This window comes from Mixophyes fleayi, chromosome 2 (assembly GCF_038048845.1).
Source record: "Mixophyes fleayi isolate aMixFle1 chromosome 2, aMixFle1.hap1, whole genome shotgun sequence".
NCBI classification, from domain to species: domain Eukaryota; kingdom Metazoa; phylum Chordata; class Amphibia; order Anura; family Limnodynastidae; genus Mixophyes; species Mixophyes fleayi.
Genome location: NC_134403.1, coordinates 23,847,580 through 23,867,473, shown reverse-complemented (window position 1 = coordinate 23,867,473; position 19,894 = coordinate 23,847,580). Strand labels below are relative to the sequence as shown.

Below are 19,894 nucleotides of genomic sequence, written 5' to 3'. Positions count from 1 at the left end.
CTTATCTTAATGATGTATCCGCCATTTACCTTCAGTATCTTCAAAACATCACAGAGTCCTTATAACAGCTGTTTATTAATAAAACATGTGAGAAGGGCATTTCCTTCCTCCTACTCCACTTGCTCGGGCCTTGCACTGCCACTCGCTAAATCTCTCCCTCCCTCCCCAGAAGCTTCACTCCTGTCCTCTTCCTTTAATCACTGAAGGAGAAACAATCAGTGGTCTGCCTTGTATCACTCTGTGCTTCCTCCTGCAGCGGCTGTATGACAGCGTTGGGGATGAGGCACCAGGACATGATTCTCACACTGCGTCATGATAGGAAGGGCCATGAACACAAGGAACATCTGTAACTAATTTAATCTCTAACAGTTAATGGCCGGCGGCTCGTTTTTGTCTCATCCCCTTCGTTGCTCATTATTTATATATATTAACATGACATATTTATATATATTAACATGATATATATATATATATATATATATATACAAGTTAACCCGTGCATGATACTCATGCATTCTAGTCAAATCAAGCTACTTAAGGTGTTAAAAAGGTTCTTGTCATCTTCATCGCCACACACACACGCCGCTAGGCTTTTATATATTAGATAATGCTAAGAATTTAGTAGGTCAGTGTAATATATAACTCCGCCCAGCAGGTGGCGCTGCAGCTTGAGCATTCTGTCACCCGGTAGTTTTTTCCACACACACACACACTAACACAGCATGTGTGTTCATGAGGTAAAATTACCTCACGAAAATGAGTTTGAGCCCTCAACTCGTAAATTTAGTCTTTACTACTCCTCCCACGGGGGAAAGGGGGAGATGGAAGTTAACTGACTTCACTATTCTAAATTTTTTGTCAAATAATGTCAGTATACCAAATTTCAGGTCAATTGGATGAGCCCTTTCTGAGAAAATAGTTTTTTCCACACACACACACACTAACACACTCCGCTAGGCTTTTATATATTAGATAATGCTAAGAATTTAGTAGGTCAGTGTAGTATATAACTCCGCCCAGCAGGTGGCGCTGCAGCTTGAGCACTCTGTCACCCTGTAGTTTTTTCCACACACACTAACACACGCCGCTAGGCTTTTATATATTAGATATATATATATATATATATATATATATATTAGAGATGTTCACTGACCCCCATGTTTTGGTTTTGGTTTTGGATCTGGATAAACTTTGTGTTTTGGTCTTGGTTTTGGATCCTGATGTTTTTCTAAAATCCCTATTTTTTTGCTAAAATCACATAATTTGGTTCTTTTTTATCCCTACATTATTAGTAACCTCAATAACATTAATTTCCAATCATTTCCAGTAATTTTTTGTCAAGCGACAAGATCACGGCTACCCCTACTGTTTCTGTATGAGCAATGGCACTGAGCAATGTCCCTGGAGACTGGAGAGTGACAAGAACACTGCTACCTCTGTTTCTGTGTGAGCAATGGTGCTGGAGACTGGAGAGTGACAAGAACACTGCTAACTCTGTTTCTGTGTGAGCAATGGCACTGAGCAATGTCACTGGAGACTGGAGAGTGACAAGAACACTGCTACCCCTGTTTCTGTGTGAGCAATGTCACTGGAGACTGGAGAGTGACAAGAACACTGCTAACTCTGTTTCTGTGTGAGCAATGGCACTGAGCAATGTCACTGGAGACTGGAGAGTGACAAGAACACTGCTAACTCTGTTTCTGTATGAGCAATGGCACTGAGCAATGTCACTGGAGAGTGACAAGAACACTGCTACCCCTGTTTCTGTGTGAGCAATGATGCTGGATCTCCTGGGGAGGGAGGTAATTATGGAATCCAAAACCTGCGAGATCCGACAAGGCAACAATGACTTTTTGCCTCGATTTAGATCTGAGGATGCGTGAAAGTAACAAGCCGGCTCGAGAGCCTACTCGGATCCCCTAAGTTTAGGTGGGCTCGGTTTTCAGAAAACTGAGCTGAGCATCTCTAATATATATATTCAGATAGATAGATAGATAGATAACATGTTAATAAGTGCTGGTTATCATTGCTGCCTCATAGTGCTGTGACTGTGGGTTCTATAGCAACCGGGTCCTATCTTTGAGGAATTGTATTCTCTCCCCATGTTTGTGTGGGCGTCCTGCCACAGAACACAAACATGCTGGCAAGTTAACGTTAATGTGTGTGTCTTTATATAGTACAATGTGAGCTCCAATGGGGCAGGGACTGATTCTCTGTAAAGCACTACTTAATATGTTGGCACTATAAAAAAAAAAAAAAAAAGGTTAAAAAAACAATACGAGTATATTTATTTTATGTGCCAGATTTAAATAAGATCTGCAGTCCCATTATTTGGGATAATATGGATATCCAAAAAAAGGTTTTTCAGTGAATACGATCTTTCCATCGACATGTACATCACATAAACATGATATATAGATATTTGTTTTCCTCTTTTATAGATATACACTTTTTTGGCAAAATGTTCTCCTCTTTTATAGAACAATTGGGAGTCATTGTACAATGTTCCCTCTCTTCTGTAATATAGCACCAATGTGCTATACTTTGTGGTGCGTGGATTAATGTAAAGCACCACATTGGCCTTAGGCAAACTGCACTATGAATCTAATGATTGGCCACATCTCTGGTACCACGTAACCCTGGGGTCTCTCTCACCGTTCTGGAGCAGTTTTCGGCTTAGTCATCTTCTCCAGGTCTTCGCTCAGGCTGATCCCGGTAACTCGGGCCGGCACCATAATCTCTCTATTCAGCAAACGTTTAGGTGGTGAATTTCCTGCAAGTGAAGGATGAGATTACAACATACAATCCATGCTAACCACACAGATGGACATACCTGTATATGTGATTCTGGACCACTTATATGGTCATGATGCCATTACTACTTTGTAACAAGGTACATTTATTAAAGGAGAATGATCACAAAACCCGAAAAAATAACTGATTTGTTACAGCAACAGAATACATTGTTCAATTTGGCCATTATTTAAGATCACAAATGAAACAAGATATAAATCAGACTTTGCAATTAATTTATACTCAGAGCATACCAGCATACCATACTAAAGACTTGATGCCAGTTTGTGTAGTGTAAATTACACATTTGCACTGTGTATGTCCACAAAGAGAGAGTGTGCATATGCAAGTATGTAGAGTTGTGTCTGACATTAACGCCTCCTTACGACTAAAGAGGCGGAACGGGGGAGGGGAGGGGCGGTCTAACACAGGCCGCGTACACTGAGGGCGTGTTCAGTGTCCATGCAAAGTGGCTGAGGCAGACCAGAGACCTGTCAGGAGCGGTATCTGATACACGCTGATGATGATGACATTCTCTAGCACCGGCTAGCTGCTTCTGATTGGTTGATTGTGAATTCACCTCTGAATCTGATAGGTGCTTTCTCCATTGATCATGCATTTATTATTGTATATTGTGGACATATTTAAACACACCAGAAGGAATATTATATCTGCTATATTATATGAAGCCAAATTGTGAATGTTTTTTTTTTTTAATAAATTACGCCCCCCATGCGTCCCATTCAGCATCAAACCTGGTCACTAGGCAGCTGCTGATATCAGTTTTACACATGTGAGAACCGAGTATAGGGGCTTAGCACAAACTATGATGTATGTGTTACTTTTATTATTTGAAATGAAATAATTAGTAAAATCTGCGTACGCCTGTGTTCCCCCTAAGGTGGGCACACACGGGTATGCACCGCCGGTGAGCCAAGCGCACACGGATAAAGTCACAGCACAGAGCTCACTCAGAGGGGCAGATAAAGAGCTCACTCATTACAGATTGATTTGCTGTTACACACATAGAGCGTTAGGTATAAACTGTAATAAAGTATAATCAGTCCCAACAATATCAACAACAATAAACAGCATTATGGTGCCCAGGAGGGATTACGTAGCTGATTCTCTATGATAGGGAATGGACAACTGCCCCTTCTTATTACAATTGTCTTGTGTTCCTGCACTTCCACATAAGGTGGTTTGAGGGCCATGTAAATGGGTATACATAGGTGCATCTCCACATTCTGCTCTTAAGAACTGCCTGGTCTGGCTAAGAACTCACATGGTGGAAACTGTAAATCGTTTCCTGTCTATCTAGCACAACCACCAGAATTAATTAACACATTTAGATTTTTCTCTGAAAGCACCGCTAGTATGAGCCCAGGCCTTTACTTGTGCTCAGACCACATAAGACCGAGCCTTATTAATGTCTTGGATTAATCATGAGACAGAGGTTACACAGGGACTCTCTATATTACATGGCACAAGGTGCTGGAATACTTTTGTTACATGAGAATCATTTGTATCAAATGCACCTGGATGGAACAAACACCGACTGCTGGACACATTAACCCCAACTGTCCCTACTGTTACCATCTGTATTCAGCTGCTGGACACTCTAACCCCAACTGTCACTGCTGTTTCCACCTCTATTCAGCTGCTGCACACTCTAACCCCAACTGTCACTGCTGTTTCTACCTCTATTCAGCTGCTGCACACTCTAACCCCAACTATCACTGCTGTTACCATCTGTATTCAGCTGCTGGACACTCTAACCCCAACTGTCACTGCTGTTACCATCTGTAGTCAGCACCTGGACACTCTAACCCCAACTATCACTGCTGTTACCATCTGTATTCAGCTGCTGGACACTCTAACCCCAACTGTCACTGCTGTTACCATCTGTATTCAGCTGCTGCACACTCTAACCCCAACTGTCACTGCTGTTACCATCTGTATTCAGCTGCTGGACACTCTAACCCCAACTGTCACTGCTGTTACCATCTGTATTCAGCAGCTGGACACTCTAACCCCAACTGTCACTGCTGTTTCCACCTCTATTCAGCTGCTGCACACTCTAACCCCAACTATCACTGCTGTTACCATCTGTATTCAGCTGCTGCACACTCTAACCCCAACTGTCACTGCTGTTACCATCTGTATTCAGCAGCTGGACACTCTAACCCCAACTGTCACTGCTGTTACCATCTGTATTCAGCTGCTGGACACTCTAACCCCAACTGTCACTGCTGTTACCATCTGTATTCAGCTGCTGGACACTCTAACCCCAACTGTCACTGCTGTTACCATCTGTATTCAGCTGCTGGACACTCTAACCCCAACTGTCACTGCTGTTACCATCTGTAGTCAGCAGCTGGACACTCTAACCTCAACGGTCAATGCTGTTGCCACCTCTATTCAGCTGCTGGACACTCCAATCCCAACTGTCACTGATGTTACCACCTATATTCAACTGATGGACACTTTAACCTTGACTGTCACTGCTGTTACCATCTCTATTAAACCATTTTAATTCCTAAAAAATTTCCTAGTATTAAAAGTTATTTTTTATTACATATTCTACCTATTGATATTAGAAGTTTTGCACAATTTGATGGCATTTCTGAAATGCTGCACCGGAAATATCCCTAATCATTTTCATGCTACGTCCATATTTATTTCTAACCTTCACGGGCAATTCGGACATCAGAGAATTGTATGTTGAATAGAGAATATTATGTTATTATATTATCATCTTGTTTAGAACTGTTGTATTGTTAAGGTGGTTTATAACTGTCAATATCTTTGAGAAATATCCTCATGATGGATTATGGTGTGATAGCTTCTACACAGGAAAAATATGCTGTTACCTATGGCAACCAATCAGAATCCTACATTTACACAGCACTACAAAATTCATAGAATGAGATTATCTGCCATGGAAACAGATCATTAATTACACCAGTTATAATAAATGTCACACAATATACTGTAATAGTGTCATTAGCATTAGATGGGTTCTGTCCAGACACAAAAGTAATGCAGATAATAGGACACTGGCTATGGTGCATGGTGGCCATAACGACCATTCGAGTAGTGAGCTGCAGAGTCGCACTCACTCTTCAGGGCCAGTCCCCCTGTTGTCATATATTGGGAAGTTTTCCCCTTAATGTACTTGAATACCACGGATATATGTGCATCTGTCAGCTCTCCAGTACAACAATGTATCCCCAAGTTAATAATAAAGTTGTTCGTTTCATCCAGTCTGTCATAACACATTCTGTGTCCAGGCTTTTTCAACTGTACATTGTTCATGTTGTTATATTGATGATATTTTTAAAGATCAAGATTTCCATTGGTTCTTTATCTCACATGTTTTCTTTAGTTAAGCTTTTTAGGTTCTGTCTGGACACAGATGTAAGCAAATAATCAGGGCCTGGTTGGGATACATTAAATACTGTACTTGGGCAGTTCTGTTATAACGTTGAACCAACGCGCATTGTAACAAAATAAAATCATAAAACAAAACACGTGACCTGCCATTATCCAGTCACTCGTAATTACTGATTTGTGTCTTACCTCTTCTGCTGGTGATTGGCTCCTCTCCCTCCTGCTCTTTTTCTATTGGTTGATTTAGCTTGGGCTCCTCCCCACTCTCCATATCTCTGGTTTCCTCTGGAATTGTCTCCATAGCTGCCGATTTGTCTGCTGCTTTCATTTCAATCCTAACGCAGAAACATAGATCAGTTTCCTTAACAGCATGAAAGGGAAAATAATGTCCACTTTGTAAGCAAGGATTATTTGGCTCTATTTGGCCAAGAAGCCACCCAGGGGGTAAGCCCATGAACATTTTTATTTCTCTTTAGGCTTTTTGTCTTATAGTGTAGTATACAGATTTTTCTTATTGTTTCTCTTGTTTTCTGGCCTCAGTCCTGGGTGTGAACATCAGAAATTGGTTAAAAAGAAAACGGAGATTCCGACGACAACAGGGATGAAATGTCTTCTTTTAATTATTGATATAATTGACACCCTCATTAAAGATATTAGTAACACCATCAATATTGTAGAGGATTCTGATATCCCTGCCGTGCAGGACATATTGTTTAAGCCTAGAAGAACATTTTCTACTTTCAAGTTCTGGGCATCTCAAAGTTACCTGTTTTTCTGCCGTACCTTTTGCTCCAGCTACAGGACTACTAGTCTAAGTCCTGATCAGTAGTGATGACGGCTGTGTATGCATGCTATAACATGTGTTTGCAATGAGGAGAAGCTGTTAAAATGTATTTTATGTTCAGTGGACATTAAGAACCTCCTAATAAATGTATTTCATGAAGGGAAAAATATATATATTTTTAAACTGTTTTATCATTATTTCCTATATTATTAACTGGTGAAATTAATTGATTTATTTTCTCTGCGTTCTTTTGCGAATATATATTCCACATAGGAGCAGAGCAACCTACACCCGAATTCATCAGCGCACGTATCTTCAGATCCGCTCCTTGTTGAACTCGGGCACGTGTATGCCCGAATTCCGTGTGTGTTAAAACAAACGCACACTGCGCTCAGTATGCCTGCCAGCATGGATCAGGACCCTGTTGTTTTCCCCTTTAAAGGCCAGATGGGATCTTATTTCCTGCAGTAATCCAAATGGAAATGTCAATGACTTAATATAATAAAGCCATCATGCTAATTATTAAAATACTGGGGGCATCAATTCACAATCAGCCAATCAGAAGCGGCTACATAGTGCTGATAGTTCTCATCATGATTGTGTATGGATGTACCAGCTCTCCAGCACCCGCAATAGATGCACCACAGTGATGTATCTAAGTCACACTGAGCCTCATGGTGCGTGGGGCATGGAAGATGTTTGGGCAATGGAGCACAAAGAGGGTTGGTGGGCGAGCGGCACAGAGGTGTCCATGGTAGCAGATCTGGGTGTGAATATTTTCCTGCAGACAGAAAGGGGGTATTCTGTAAAAGTGGAGCAATCGCAGATCTGAGATATTAGTTTAATAGTCTGTGAGTGAGAATGTCCAGCGGGTGGAGGCGCGGTTGGGTGGGCTTCACACTATCCCAAAAGGGGAAAACATTTTTAGTTTAATAGTTAAAAAATGTGTAATAATTTATATTAAACAGCAAATCAAATGACCTGGGGAATAGGAGAGCACCGCATGACCGAGGGCGCAGGGAGTCCCCGGCATCTCCAGCCGACATGACAGAATCAGCCGTCCCCGGTCTCTAAGAAGGAAGCAGAAAATGACATTTAGGGGTAAATGTATCAAGCTGAGAGTTTCCAGCGGGTTTGAAAAGTGGAGATGTTACCAATAGCAACCAATCAGATTCTAGTTATCATTTATTTAGTGCATTCTACAGTTAGAATCTGATTGGTTGCTATAGGCAACATCTCCATTTTTAAACCCACCGGAAACTCGCAGATAGATACATTCACCCCTTACTGTATCATAGTATGATGGTGAATCATAGTAACTTATAACAACAGTATCATCAATATGTTATATTTTATTGCTTTGCTGCATATATATAACTAAGGAAGTAACAATAATTAGTGCTCGTATAGTTTATGTTTTCTTATATGTTTTCCTGAGTATTTTGCTCTATGTGTACTTGTAGTATCCATAGTGGTTTGGTTTAATTTTTAAGACCAAATGCTTTTCTTATTTAATATGTCAGGATACAGGTAGTTTATATCTTACTTGTAATCCTTTATGAGCTTTTTAAAATAAGTAAAGCAGATTACTTGTTGACTGGTCAGTTTTAACTACTGACATTGGGGGGTATATTTACTAAACTGCGGGTTTGAAAAAGTAGAGAAGATGTTGCCTATAGCAACCATTCAGATTCTAGCTGTCATTTTGTAGAGTGTACTAAATAAATGACAGCTGGTATCTGATTGGTTGCTATAGGCAACATCTCCACTTTTTCAAACCTGCAGTTTAGTAAATCTAGCCCTGGGTGACTTTAGCATTGGGGGCTTGGCCTATGGAGAGGACAGCATAAGCCCAGTGCACTGAAGATCAAGACACTTGCAAAAAGATACCAGTTAGATACACTCCATTGGAAAGTGTATCTAACCAACAAATATGGGAGAGGTTTTATATTTGCAAAACAGAATCTTTGGGTCTACTTTGCACTTTAACCCAAATAAAAGGCAAACAAATCCTTTAAAGTGGCACTTTGAACATTTTTGCTTACAACTTTAAAATGACTGCAGAACATGGGTGTCACAGGAGGACCAATGAGAATCCATTTAGGAGAACCCCCCCCCCCCCTCCTATAGGTCACACAACCCCGGTTTTCATCTAACCACAGAGCCCAAGAAAATTGGCTCGACGGAGCAGACTGAATCACATTGACTTACGTCAGAAAGTGACTTGATCAGAGTTCCGGTTCCATCCATTCTGTTAACGAACTCTTTATAAAACTTCATCTTTACTTTCAGCTCCCGGATGATCAGGGCTCCGATTCCTTTAAAACTAAACTCCACATTTTGTTTGGTGGCAACAGAGCGTGAGAAAACAGTGAGGGTCTCCTTTACACAGCCCTCGATTGTGTCTCTGTTATAGGGGCAGGCAAAAGACAGGGCAATGAAGTTAAGGGGAACGATTGGAATATCACCTGGAAATAGAAGAGGGGGAGATATAGTTACTATTATTATCATTATTATTAATATTTATTTACAAAGCGCCAGCGTACTCTGCAGAGTTTTACAATTGGGAACAAACACTGTAATAAAACAATACTGGGTAATACAGACAGACAGAGAGGTAGGAAGGCCTTGCCCGCAAGCTTACAATCTATGGGACAATGGGAAGTGCTTAGTGGGCTGTATGATCCGGACACACAGCAATGTTGGTCTGGGTGTCAAAAAGTTGTTTCCATATAGAAGGATAATAAATGCAATGTTTCAGTGAACTGTATAGAGGGGAGGTAATCTAGTAGAATATTTTGGGAAGGTTAAGAAAATGCATCAAGCATATGATAATGTTGCCTAAAGAGGCGAGCTGTCAGGGAATGTTGCATAATTCTTATTCTTGGGCATCTGCCTTCCTTCTGCTTCCCTGAGTGTGCCCAGGAGTGAGGATAAAGCAGGATAAAGCAGAACATGGGAAGACTCTGTAACAGATCACCTGCATCTGCATACAGCGTACCGCTGAGTTTACTAAAAGAGAGCCAACAGCCAGTCCATCTACCATTCAGGGCAGGACTGGGTTCAGATACCGGAGACCATAAACAGAGTAAGATTAGTAATAATAATAATAATTCTGCTCAAAAATGGGCCTTAGGAGGGGTCACAAGGGGTACCAGGGCACTACTGCCGCTGGCACTATATGGGCGGATAGTTATGGTCACAGCTGGTATAATATGGCATCCATCTCTGTTGGCATTCCCATAGGCACTGCTAGTGTTAAGACGTTAGCTTTTATCAGTCTATTGTATGTTAGACAATGAAAGCCAATGTCTCATTGGTTGCCATGGCTTTAGTGTAGACCTGCATCATTCCGCAATGTCAGCGAATAACCCCCAGGAAGTAGAACCATCAGAATAAGACACTAAATGCCATAAAAAATCTGTAATTATTCTATAGAAGTAATTTGCACAATACATGAAACTATACGTTCCCTTTAAATCTTACTTTGTGCTACTTACCAGTTGTGAATATCTTGTTGTACTTTAATCCATGAATCTGAGCACATTTTTCAGACAGGAGAAAGACTGGACGTTGTAGGAGAGTAAATTTGTTGTTACCGACATTTAATTTTTGTCTTGACAGAGTAAAAGTTCCCAGTCCAGGGATCTGCACACCCTGAGGAATAATCACAAAAACAAATCATTATATTTTTTTAAACACTTCGTGCAGCATAGATGGTCTTGTACAGATCACCAGCTGGTCCAATCTGTATACTAAAGCAAAGGAACAACATCGGACACCTGTCATGTCATGTCCTGTATCCTCTGGCCGTGGACATGCGCCTCCTCCTTGTACCATATATGTCCACTAGCTACACTCTGTCAAACCCTCTCCTCTCTCAAAGCCCCTTGCAAAATTTATAATAGAGAAGAAGGATTGGAGCTGCTATCAGCCAATAAAAGAAGTTGGCAGCAGTTCGGAGATGGCGGGAGCAGAGAAATAAGTACAGTAAGCATTAGCCACCAGGGACAGGGTAATGTAATATAATATGTGTATTGTACAGTGGCAACCAGTGACTGGGCTATATATTTTACACTATCCACCAGTGACTGGGCTATATATTGTACACTAACCACCAGGGACTGGGCTATATATTGTACACTAACCACCATGGACTGGGCTATATATTGTACACTAACCACCAGGGACTGGGCTATACATTGTACACTAACCACCATGGACTGGGCTATATATTGTACACTAACCACCAGGGACTGGGCTATACATTGTACACTAACCACCATGGACTGGGCTATATATTGTACACTATCCACCAAGGACTGGGCTATATATTGTACACTAACCACCATGGACTGGGCTATATATTGTACACTAACCACCACGGACTGGGCTATATATTGTACACTAACCACCACGGACTGGGCTATATATTGTACACTAACCACCACGGACTGGGCTATATATTGTACACTAACCACCATGGACTGGGCTATATATTGTACACTATCCACCAAGGACTGGGCTATATATTGTACACTAACCACCACGGACTGGGCTATATATTGTACACTAACCACCATGGACTGGGCTATATATTGTACACTAACCACCACGGACTGGGCTATATATTGTACACTAACCACCACGGACTGGGCTATATATTGTACACTAACCACCAGGGACTGGGCTATATATTGTACACTATCCACCAAGGACTGGGCTATATATTGTACACTAACCACCACGGACTGGGCTATATATTGTACACTTTACCACCAGGGTCAATTAACTGAGTTAATATTAACTCAGCTGGGCTACCAGTGTGCTGTGTATTGTATACTGGCCCCAGGGACGGACATATTATGGTACAATGTCCAGCAGTCAATGGGATTTCTATTGTATAGTAGTAGAACATTGTAAAATGCAAAGTTATTTCAAGTCTAACAAAAGTTTGCTCACAATAATCAAGTCAAGAATACCAAAAAGATAGGCAGCACCAACAAGACAGTTTTAACTCAAAAGTAGACATTAATGCAAAAATATTCTTTTCTTTCCTTTATTGAGGAATGCAGATAACCCATAACTCAGAGTTTTGGCCCTTTATCAAGACAGTGTCATTCTCATACAATCTCTTTATTGTACACTAGCCACTAGAGAATGAGTTCTTTATTGTACATAAGCCACCAGAGAATGAGTTCTGTATTGTACACTAGCCACCAGAGAATGGGGTTGGTATTGTACACTAGCCACCAGAGAATGAGTTCTGTATTGTACACTAGCCACCACAGAATGGGGTCTGTATTGTACACTAGCCATCAGAGAATGAGTTCTGTGTTGTACACTAGCCACCAGAGAATGGGGTCTGTATTGTACACTAGCCATCAGAGAATGAGTTCTGTGTTGTACACTAGCCACCAGAGAATGGGGTCTGTATTGTACACTATCCACCAGAGAATGAGTTCTGTGTTGTACACTAGCCACCACAGAATGGGGTCTGTATTGTACACTAGCCATCAGAGAATGAGTTCTGTGTTGTACACTAGCCACCAGAGAATGGGGTCTGTATTGTACACTATCCACCAGAGAATGAGTTCTGTGTTGTACACTAGCCACCAGAGAATGAGGTCTGTATTGTACATTAGCCATCAGAGAATGGAGTCTGTATTGTACACTAGCCATCAGAGAATGAGTTCATAATATACACATACATCCATACAGTACAAAAACATTACCATAAACAAAAGAAATTCGATTTTTTTTTCTACGACATCATTCAGTTTTATGCAGGATAAGAGGCCGACTTTGAAGTTAATGCAGCCTATGAATTCCTTAGGGACCAGTGACATCCAAAATATCCCGAGTGTAGGCAACAGACCACCTTATAACACAATCTGTAATGACCACTATCACCACATAATAATATACACATTACCTTTTGCAGAGACATTTGATGCTCAATGAACTCGGATACACAAGCCCATATTGTGGAAACATCTGAAATACAAACATGGAAACAGATCAGGAAAGCAGAGATACACAATAGTTCTGGATGTTGTCATCTTTTCAAAAGAAACGTATGTATACTAACAACTACTAATGTTCTCTTCCTATTGATTACTCAATCTCTTTTATAAAGCTTAATATTGGACTCCGGTCTGATCTGTTTGTCAGTTAAGTTGCACACACAAGGCGTACAAGGCGTATCAAGTATGCAGAGCGCTATGCAGAGGCCGGCTGGGCTGGGGGGAAGGGGGGCATATTCTGCCCCAGGGCCAGACAATCAAATTGTGTCTTGGGCAGCCTGGTGGTCCAGTTGGAATGTGGTGCAGGCAGCCTGTGCAGTCCATGCATAGCGGCCACATCGCATACTACGCAATGAGGCCTCATCATCCATTGATAGAATATTGTACTACAGCTTGTAGTAATGAGCAGCACAGCTTGTAGTACAATATTGTATTAATGGATGATGCAGCTGCATTGAGTAGTATGCGATGCGGCCACCTATGCACGGACTGCACAGGCTGCCTGTACCGCATTTCTGTAATGACAGTGCTACAGAGCTCCTGCAGCACCAAATTACTGTAAGTGAGTGATATGGCCGCGATCATCACAGTGCAGATGGGCCAGGGTGTCGGATTGACATGATGAGGGGCACAGTGTGATGAGGGGCACAGTGTGATGAGGGGCACAGTGTAATGAGGGGCACAGTGTGATGAGGGGCACAGTGTGATGAGGGCACAGTAATGAGGGGCACAATGTGATGGATGGAGGAACAGTGTGATGAAGGAGGAATAGTGTGATGAGAGGGGAAACAGTGTGACGGAGGGGGAGCAGTGTGATGAAGGGGGAGCAGTGTGATGAAGGAAGAACAGTGTGATGAAGGAAGAACAGTGTGATAAAAGGGGAACAGTGTGATGGAGGGGGGAACAGTGTGACAGAGGGGGAACAGTGTGATGAAGGGGGAACAGTGTGATGAAAGAGGAACAGTATGATGAAGGGGGAACAGTGTGATGAAAGAGGAACAGTATGATGAAGGGGGAGCAGTGTGATAAAGGAAGAACAGTGTGATGAAGGAAGAACAGTGTGATAAAAGGGGGAACAGTGTGATTGAGGGGGGAACAGTGTGACAGAGGGGGAACAGTGTGATGAAGGGGGAACAGTGTGATGAAAGAGGAACAGTATGATGAAGGGGGAGCAGTATGATAAAGGAAGAACAGTGTGATAAAGGGGGAGCAGTGTGATGAAAGAGGGAACAGCGTGATGAAGGGGGAACAGTACGATGAAGGGGGAGCAGTGTGATAAAGGAAGAACAGTGTGATAAAGGGGGAGCAGTGTGATGAAAGAGGGAACAGCGTGATGAAGGGGGAACAGTACGATGAAGGGGGAGCAGTGTGATAAAGGAAGAACAGTGTGATAAAGGAAGAACAGTGTGATAAAGGGGGAGCAGCGTGATGAAGGGGGAACAGTATGATGAAGGGGGAGCAGTGTGATAAAGGAAGAACAGTTTGATAAAGGGGGAGCAGCGTGATGAAGGGAGAACAGTGTGATGAAGGGGGAGCAGTGTGATAAAGGAAGAACAGTGTGATAAAGGGAGAGCAGTGTGATGAAGGGGGAACAGTGTGATGAAGTGGGCAGTAGTGTGATTATGGGACAGACATATCTGTTATTTGTTGCTCTTATTGTTGTGATCTTATAGTTATATAGTGTTATATATACCCCATTACAATCAGTCAGGTATGTAAAAAAAAAAGTGCTGTAGGGAGAAGGTATAAAAAATAAAATGCAACATAAAGTGATGTTTGTTTTTTGTTGCATTATTTATCTTTTTTAAGATTTATAATAATAAAGTACAGCTGGGTTAAGCAACACTAAAATAGCCGCTACTTATGGGCCGGTGCTGTGTGCTTGTTCCCCGGGCTAATGTCTGCCTGCCAGCCCCTGGTGCTATGTACAAAGAGGCTGCACAATCCCTACTAGAAGGCAGATAAAATTACATTTTATTAAATATTCAAGAGTGAGACTCATCTCACATAACAACTGAACATATCTGGACAAGACTATAAACATACATAAATACACACTGCAGATAGCACTAAATCCATCTTATCCCACCATTATTTGTCAACAGATACAAAGTCAACAGATATTTACAGCACAACATATATTGTAGTATCTCCCAAACATATTGTCAGTGCTCTCTTCTTCCTATTGATCGCTCAGTCTCTTGTAAGATATACTGCCTATAACTTACAGGGAAATAAAAACACAGGATGAAAGCAGAAAAAAAAAGAAATAAAGCCAGATATGAACAATGTAATGCTGCGCCTGCGAGACTAACATATATCAGATCAACCACATAATGCCCCCAGCATTCTTGGCTTCCTTTTAAATCCCATTAATGCTCTATATTTGGCCCCTAGATTGACAGGAGAGCACCGGAAAAAGATAAATAATTATGGTGAAGAGAAGACAAATAATGGAACTGTACGAGGAGAGCTCAGCAAGCAGACTGCATAGCACCATTAGAGAAACCTAAGGTCCATTAACAAGAATTATTTTTAATTTTTATATAATATTGTATTGATTTTTTATACAATATAACAAATGGGAATGAACAGAACATTGAAAGGGGGGATCAACAGCACAACACAAAAAATTGAAAGTACAACAGTCTTAAATAAAATGAATCTCACAATTGGAAAATAAAGCATATATGGATAAGGATGGAAGGGATATCTCTAGGGATGTTAGTATAGGGATGAGAGAGGGCAACAGCAAGAATATTTTTATATATTTATCCCTTAATGTTTACATTGGACCAATACAAAGGAAACAAATATTGTATTAGCTTCCCTTTAAAGTCATCTGACAGCTGTGTTAAACTAATTAGGCTTTTAATGAAATAACAAAATATTTTATGAGCTTTTTGAACATTCAGAGCGTACATGAAACAGACACTGGGAAGGGAGTACAGTGACGTGATACAGGCCACTTTGGCAGGTACTTTTGAGAACAATTCATGCCTGTCCAACAATGGCAGATAATGGACTTAATTAGTGGGTTTTAAATTTCTCTCTATTGAATCTTTTACAAATATACAGTAGCTTTATTACCAGGTAACTTAATACAGTAATGCACAAAACAATACAAGACTTTCTCCTGGTGAAAGGAGTCTGAAGCTTTGCTAAACGTAATACTTATTACATTTGGAGAAACGTTGCCTTAATATTATATCTAACAGTTGTCTAACTTTACGTATTAAAGTTAGAATTATTTATTTAATAATCATATGTATTGGAAGGGAGGGGATTTAGAATAGGGGTTATTTAGGGTGAAATTTCCCTATATTGTTGATAAGAAAAACTTTACAATAATGTAGAAGCCTTTTCAGATATTCATCATTTTATATATTGTATTATGAACTACTTCCTACTCCTATCAATGATAGAATCTTTCACTACAGCGGTTTCATACAGCTTGTTACACACAGAGCACAAAGCAACCAGAGCAGGCTAGAAAGCTATAGTATAAATGTCACTGTGTAATGAAACACGTTGTACAGACAGGAACATGAGAAATGCTATAAATGACTCGTGTTTCTGTATGTCACATATTTTAGTGCTGTCATCCATCATCAAAGGGAATCATCAAATCTTATAAACCTGTTTTATTTTTTATTTATTTTTCTTATTAATTTCCACCTCGGTTCTTTCTGTCATTAATCCGACAAGAAACAGCAGTTGGAGCCTTATCTGTGTGGAGTTTGTATGTTCTCCCCATGTTTGCGTAGGTTTCCTCCGGGTGCTGCGGTTTCCTCCCACACTCCAAAAACATACTGGTAGTTTAATTGGCTGCTATTAAATTGGCCCTAGTCTGTCTCTGTCTGTGTGTGTTTATGTTAAGGAATCTAGACTGTAAACTCCAATGGGACAGGGACTGATGTGAATGAGTTCTCTGTACAGCGCTGCGGAATTAGTAGCGCTATATAAATAGCTGATGATGATTACACCAAAACATTGCTGTGTGTTTTTTTCAATATGTGTTCTTGCTGAATAAATAAAGGTATATCCAGGACTGAGCAATGTTTTATCACTGCATAAAGTGGGATACACAGAGCAGCCCTATTGCTGGATCTCTGTCAGATTTGACGATACACATATATACTTCAGTGAATTGAGGTCATTGTTCAACCACATTCACAGATTCACTGTCCCGGTCGATATTCTTAAGACCTTGTTCAGACTTTGCAGGACCCAAGACATGATACCAATTGCAAATATTGCAAATATACTGAGTGTTCAATGCAAGCTATACCCATAACTTGTATTAAACACTTACAGAAAGGAAACAAGTAAATCATATTTGTATTTTCATCTGTCCCGAGCACTGAACAACCAGTTTGGCTACTACATGCATGGAAGGTTAGATTGCACAGATAATGTTTTTTAGGGTTAGGATTAGTACAAACAACCAAATTGTATACATCTCATGCATTCTGCTTGGGAGACGATGGCACAAATATGCCCAAGCAGTCATCAGCCGGGTAGATTATCCGTCTGACCAACCTGATCATATCAGACAGGGATTGGTTGGACAGATCTTATTGTTTTGGACAATATGGACAAAAACTGAGGAACTCACCATGTGTGAGGCCAACTTAAAGAGGAAGGGAAGCCCCATATCCTAATTTGTTACATATTAAGGATCAATGAATGATAAAAAATAAATAATGTTAGAGGATAGATCCACCTTTTACGACGTTTTGCTATTTTGCTTTATTTGAACCTAAGGGCCGTTATTCATTATTATTCCAGCGATGTGGAGACTGGGGACAGTTGTATGTATAACACATACAGCAATATAAGAAGAGAATGTTTTCTGAAGTTCAGAAATTGCTAGATACACTCAAGTAAAGAGCGTATCTACCGATCTAAAGTAGATGAACAGTAGCTTCCATGATAAAAATAAATAAATAAACAAATAATGAAATAAAATATCTAAAATGTTGATATTCCATTTAATAATCCATTACCTCTTTACACCCCCCAAACAGTTCCAGGGTGAGACCGTAGTTGGAAGTTGTAGTTAAAAGGGAATAAACTTTATTAAGCTATTAACAGTATTTCTGAACAGAACTCACCAGTTAAACAATTACTTACCATCCTCGGTGAGCTTAGATAGTGTTGGAAACCCATTTCTGTCAGCATCTTGTAAAAAATCCAACATTTTCCAGAACTAATGGAGAGTAAGGACAATAAAATAAAACAAGACTGCAATTTATAGACAACTGCTAGATTCTAATATCTAGTTTAACAGTTTATCCTTTGTATACTTAAGCTTTTTTGGAGTCAAATTTGTTCCTATTTTAAAATTGCATGGAAAAGGTACTTGGAGTTGCATTCATTTTTTTTTTTAATCCGTTATTGGTCCATTTCGCAAACCTGCATCTGTTAAACCGTCTGTATATTCAGCACATTTGTATTGCATTTTTTGGGTGTGTTTTATGTGAATATTTTACAGTCATTTCTTAAAATATTTCAATGTCACCGACAGCAGTGAAAAATTCACAAATGGTTTTTAATGTAATCTAGGGAAGTTTTATAGACCAAAGAACCAGCCTAAACCCAGCAAACGTTTTGACGCGTTAAAAGTCATTTTTAAAAAATGCGTCCAATGTAAAACAAAAACACAACTCAGGAGTTAATCAATTATTTAAAACCATGACACATTTCACAAGCGTTTAAGCATGTTCTCCGTGAATAAGTCCTGTGCCAAACATAGTACCTCAACAACATGTAAGAATCTTGTCTTGATAACGATAAAAACATATATGGGCCCTGTGTAGTGTGAAATTAAATATTGCATATTAACAGACAAATTACACTTACTCCAGAGGTCAATAGGATCAGCAGACCAAACAATTAATCACTACCAACCCCTGCTCCTTGTACCAGACATCAGAAAATTAGATTGCAAGTTCTGCGGAGGTGAGAACTCTGCCCAATACATATATATATATATATATATATATATATAAATGTATATGTACAGTATATATATATATATATATATATATATATATATATATATATATATATTATGATCACTGAAATCCCACCATGCTGGATGTTTAACCCTCTAGTCCCTGGAGAGACAACAGAGTGACTAATGCATCAATGTAGCAAAAACTTCTATTTAATCCATTTATTCCTGATTGTGGTTATTATTCATCTGACAGAGGAGAGAGCACCTGGATGAGCTCCTTGTCTCTCTCACACACACACACACAGATCACCCCCCAGTCCCCCGGCTCTCACCCTCTGTCTCCCGGGACCCCGGCTGCTGGATGATGTGTCGGGGGCGCGCCGGTCACTAGGACGCGCGGCGGATCCCCGGCTGTTGCTAGGAGTGACGTCACCGGCGGGTTCCCGTGAAAGTCAGGGCATGGGGTGCGTGAACGCGCGGTCGGGGGGGGGGGGCGTGGCGCAAACTGTGACGCGCAGGCTGTGCCCTCAGGCAGAGCACTAAGCTCAGCGGTCAGCCAGGAGGGTCACGTGGTTGTCAGTAAACTTACTGACAGTGACATGACGTCATTACCTACTGACATTACCTCATTCCAAGGTTTTAAAGCTTGTCCCTGGATAATTTTATTTATTATTATTAAATGTCCCTATTTTTGGGTGACATTGTCCCTATTTTTCCAATACTGATTTAATGTATAGGACAACTCTATTATTCTGTATGTAACATGTAATGACGTCATACTGTGTATTCTACTATGGCCTTTTCAATTTAATAGGTATTAAACATAATTTCAAATGCAAAAAAAGGACAAAGTGGGGATTGTAGAGCATCCAAGTGACCTTAGCTGTATTATAAAACTATTATTATTAGATATTATAAAATTTAGCAAGCAAGAAA

General features: G+C 40.4%; 1 protein-coding gene across 1 annotated transcript in view; it reads right to left on the bottom strand.

Moving 5' to 3' along the window:
* The window catches only part of CCDC81 (coiled-coil domain containing 81), a 38,502-nt gene extending 19,084 nt beyond the window's left edge, over positions 1 to 19,418 (bottom strand). The window contains exons 1-8 of the mRNA XM_075198689.1: positions 19,291 to 19,418; positions 18,133 to 18,208; positions 12,906 to 12,967; positions 10,471 to 10,627; positions 9,182 to 9,438; positions 7,952 to 8,040; positions 6,376 to 6,521; positions 2,656 to 2,773 (exon numbers count right to left, since the gene is read on the bottom strand). Of these exons, the coding sequence (XP_075054790.1) occupies positions 2,656 to 2,773; positions 6,376 to 6,521; positions 7,952 to 8,040; positions 9,182 to 9,438; positions 10,471 to 10,627; positions 12,906 to 12,967; positions 18,133 to 18,199 (896 nt within the window). The 5' untranslated portion in view covers positions 18,200 to 18,208; positions 19,291 to 19,418. The remainder of the gene's footprint in view (positions 1 to 2,655; positions 2,774 to 6,375; positions 6,522 to 7,951; positions 8,041 to 9,181; positions 9,439 to 10,470; positions 10,628 to 12,905; positions 12,968 to 18,132; positions 18,209 to 19,290) is intronic.
* Between the last annotated feature and the right edge of the window lie 476 nt (positions 19,419 to 19,894).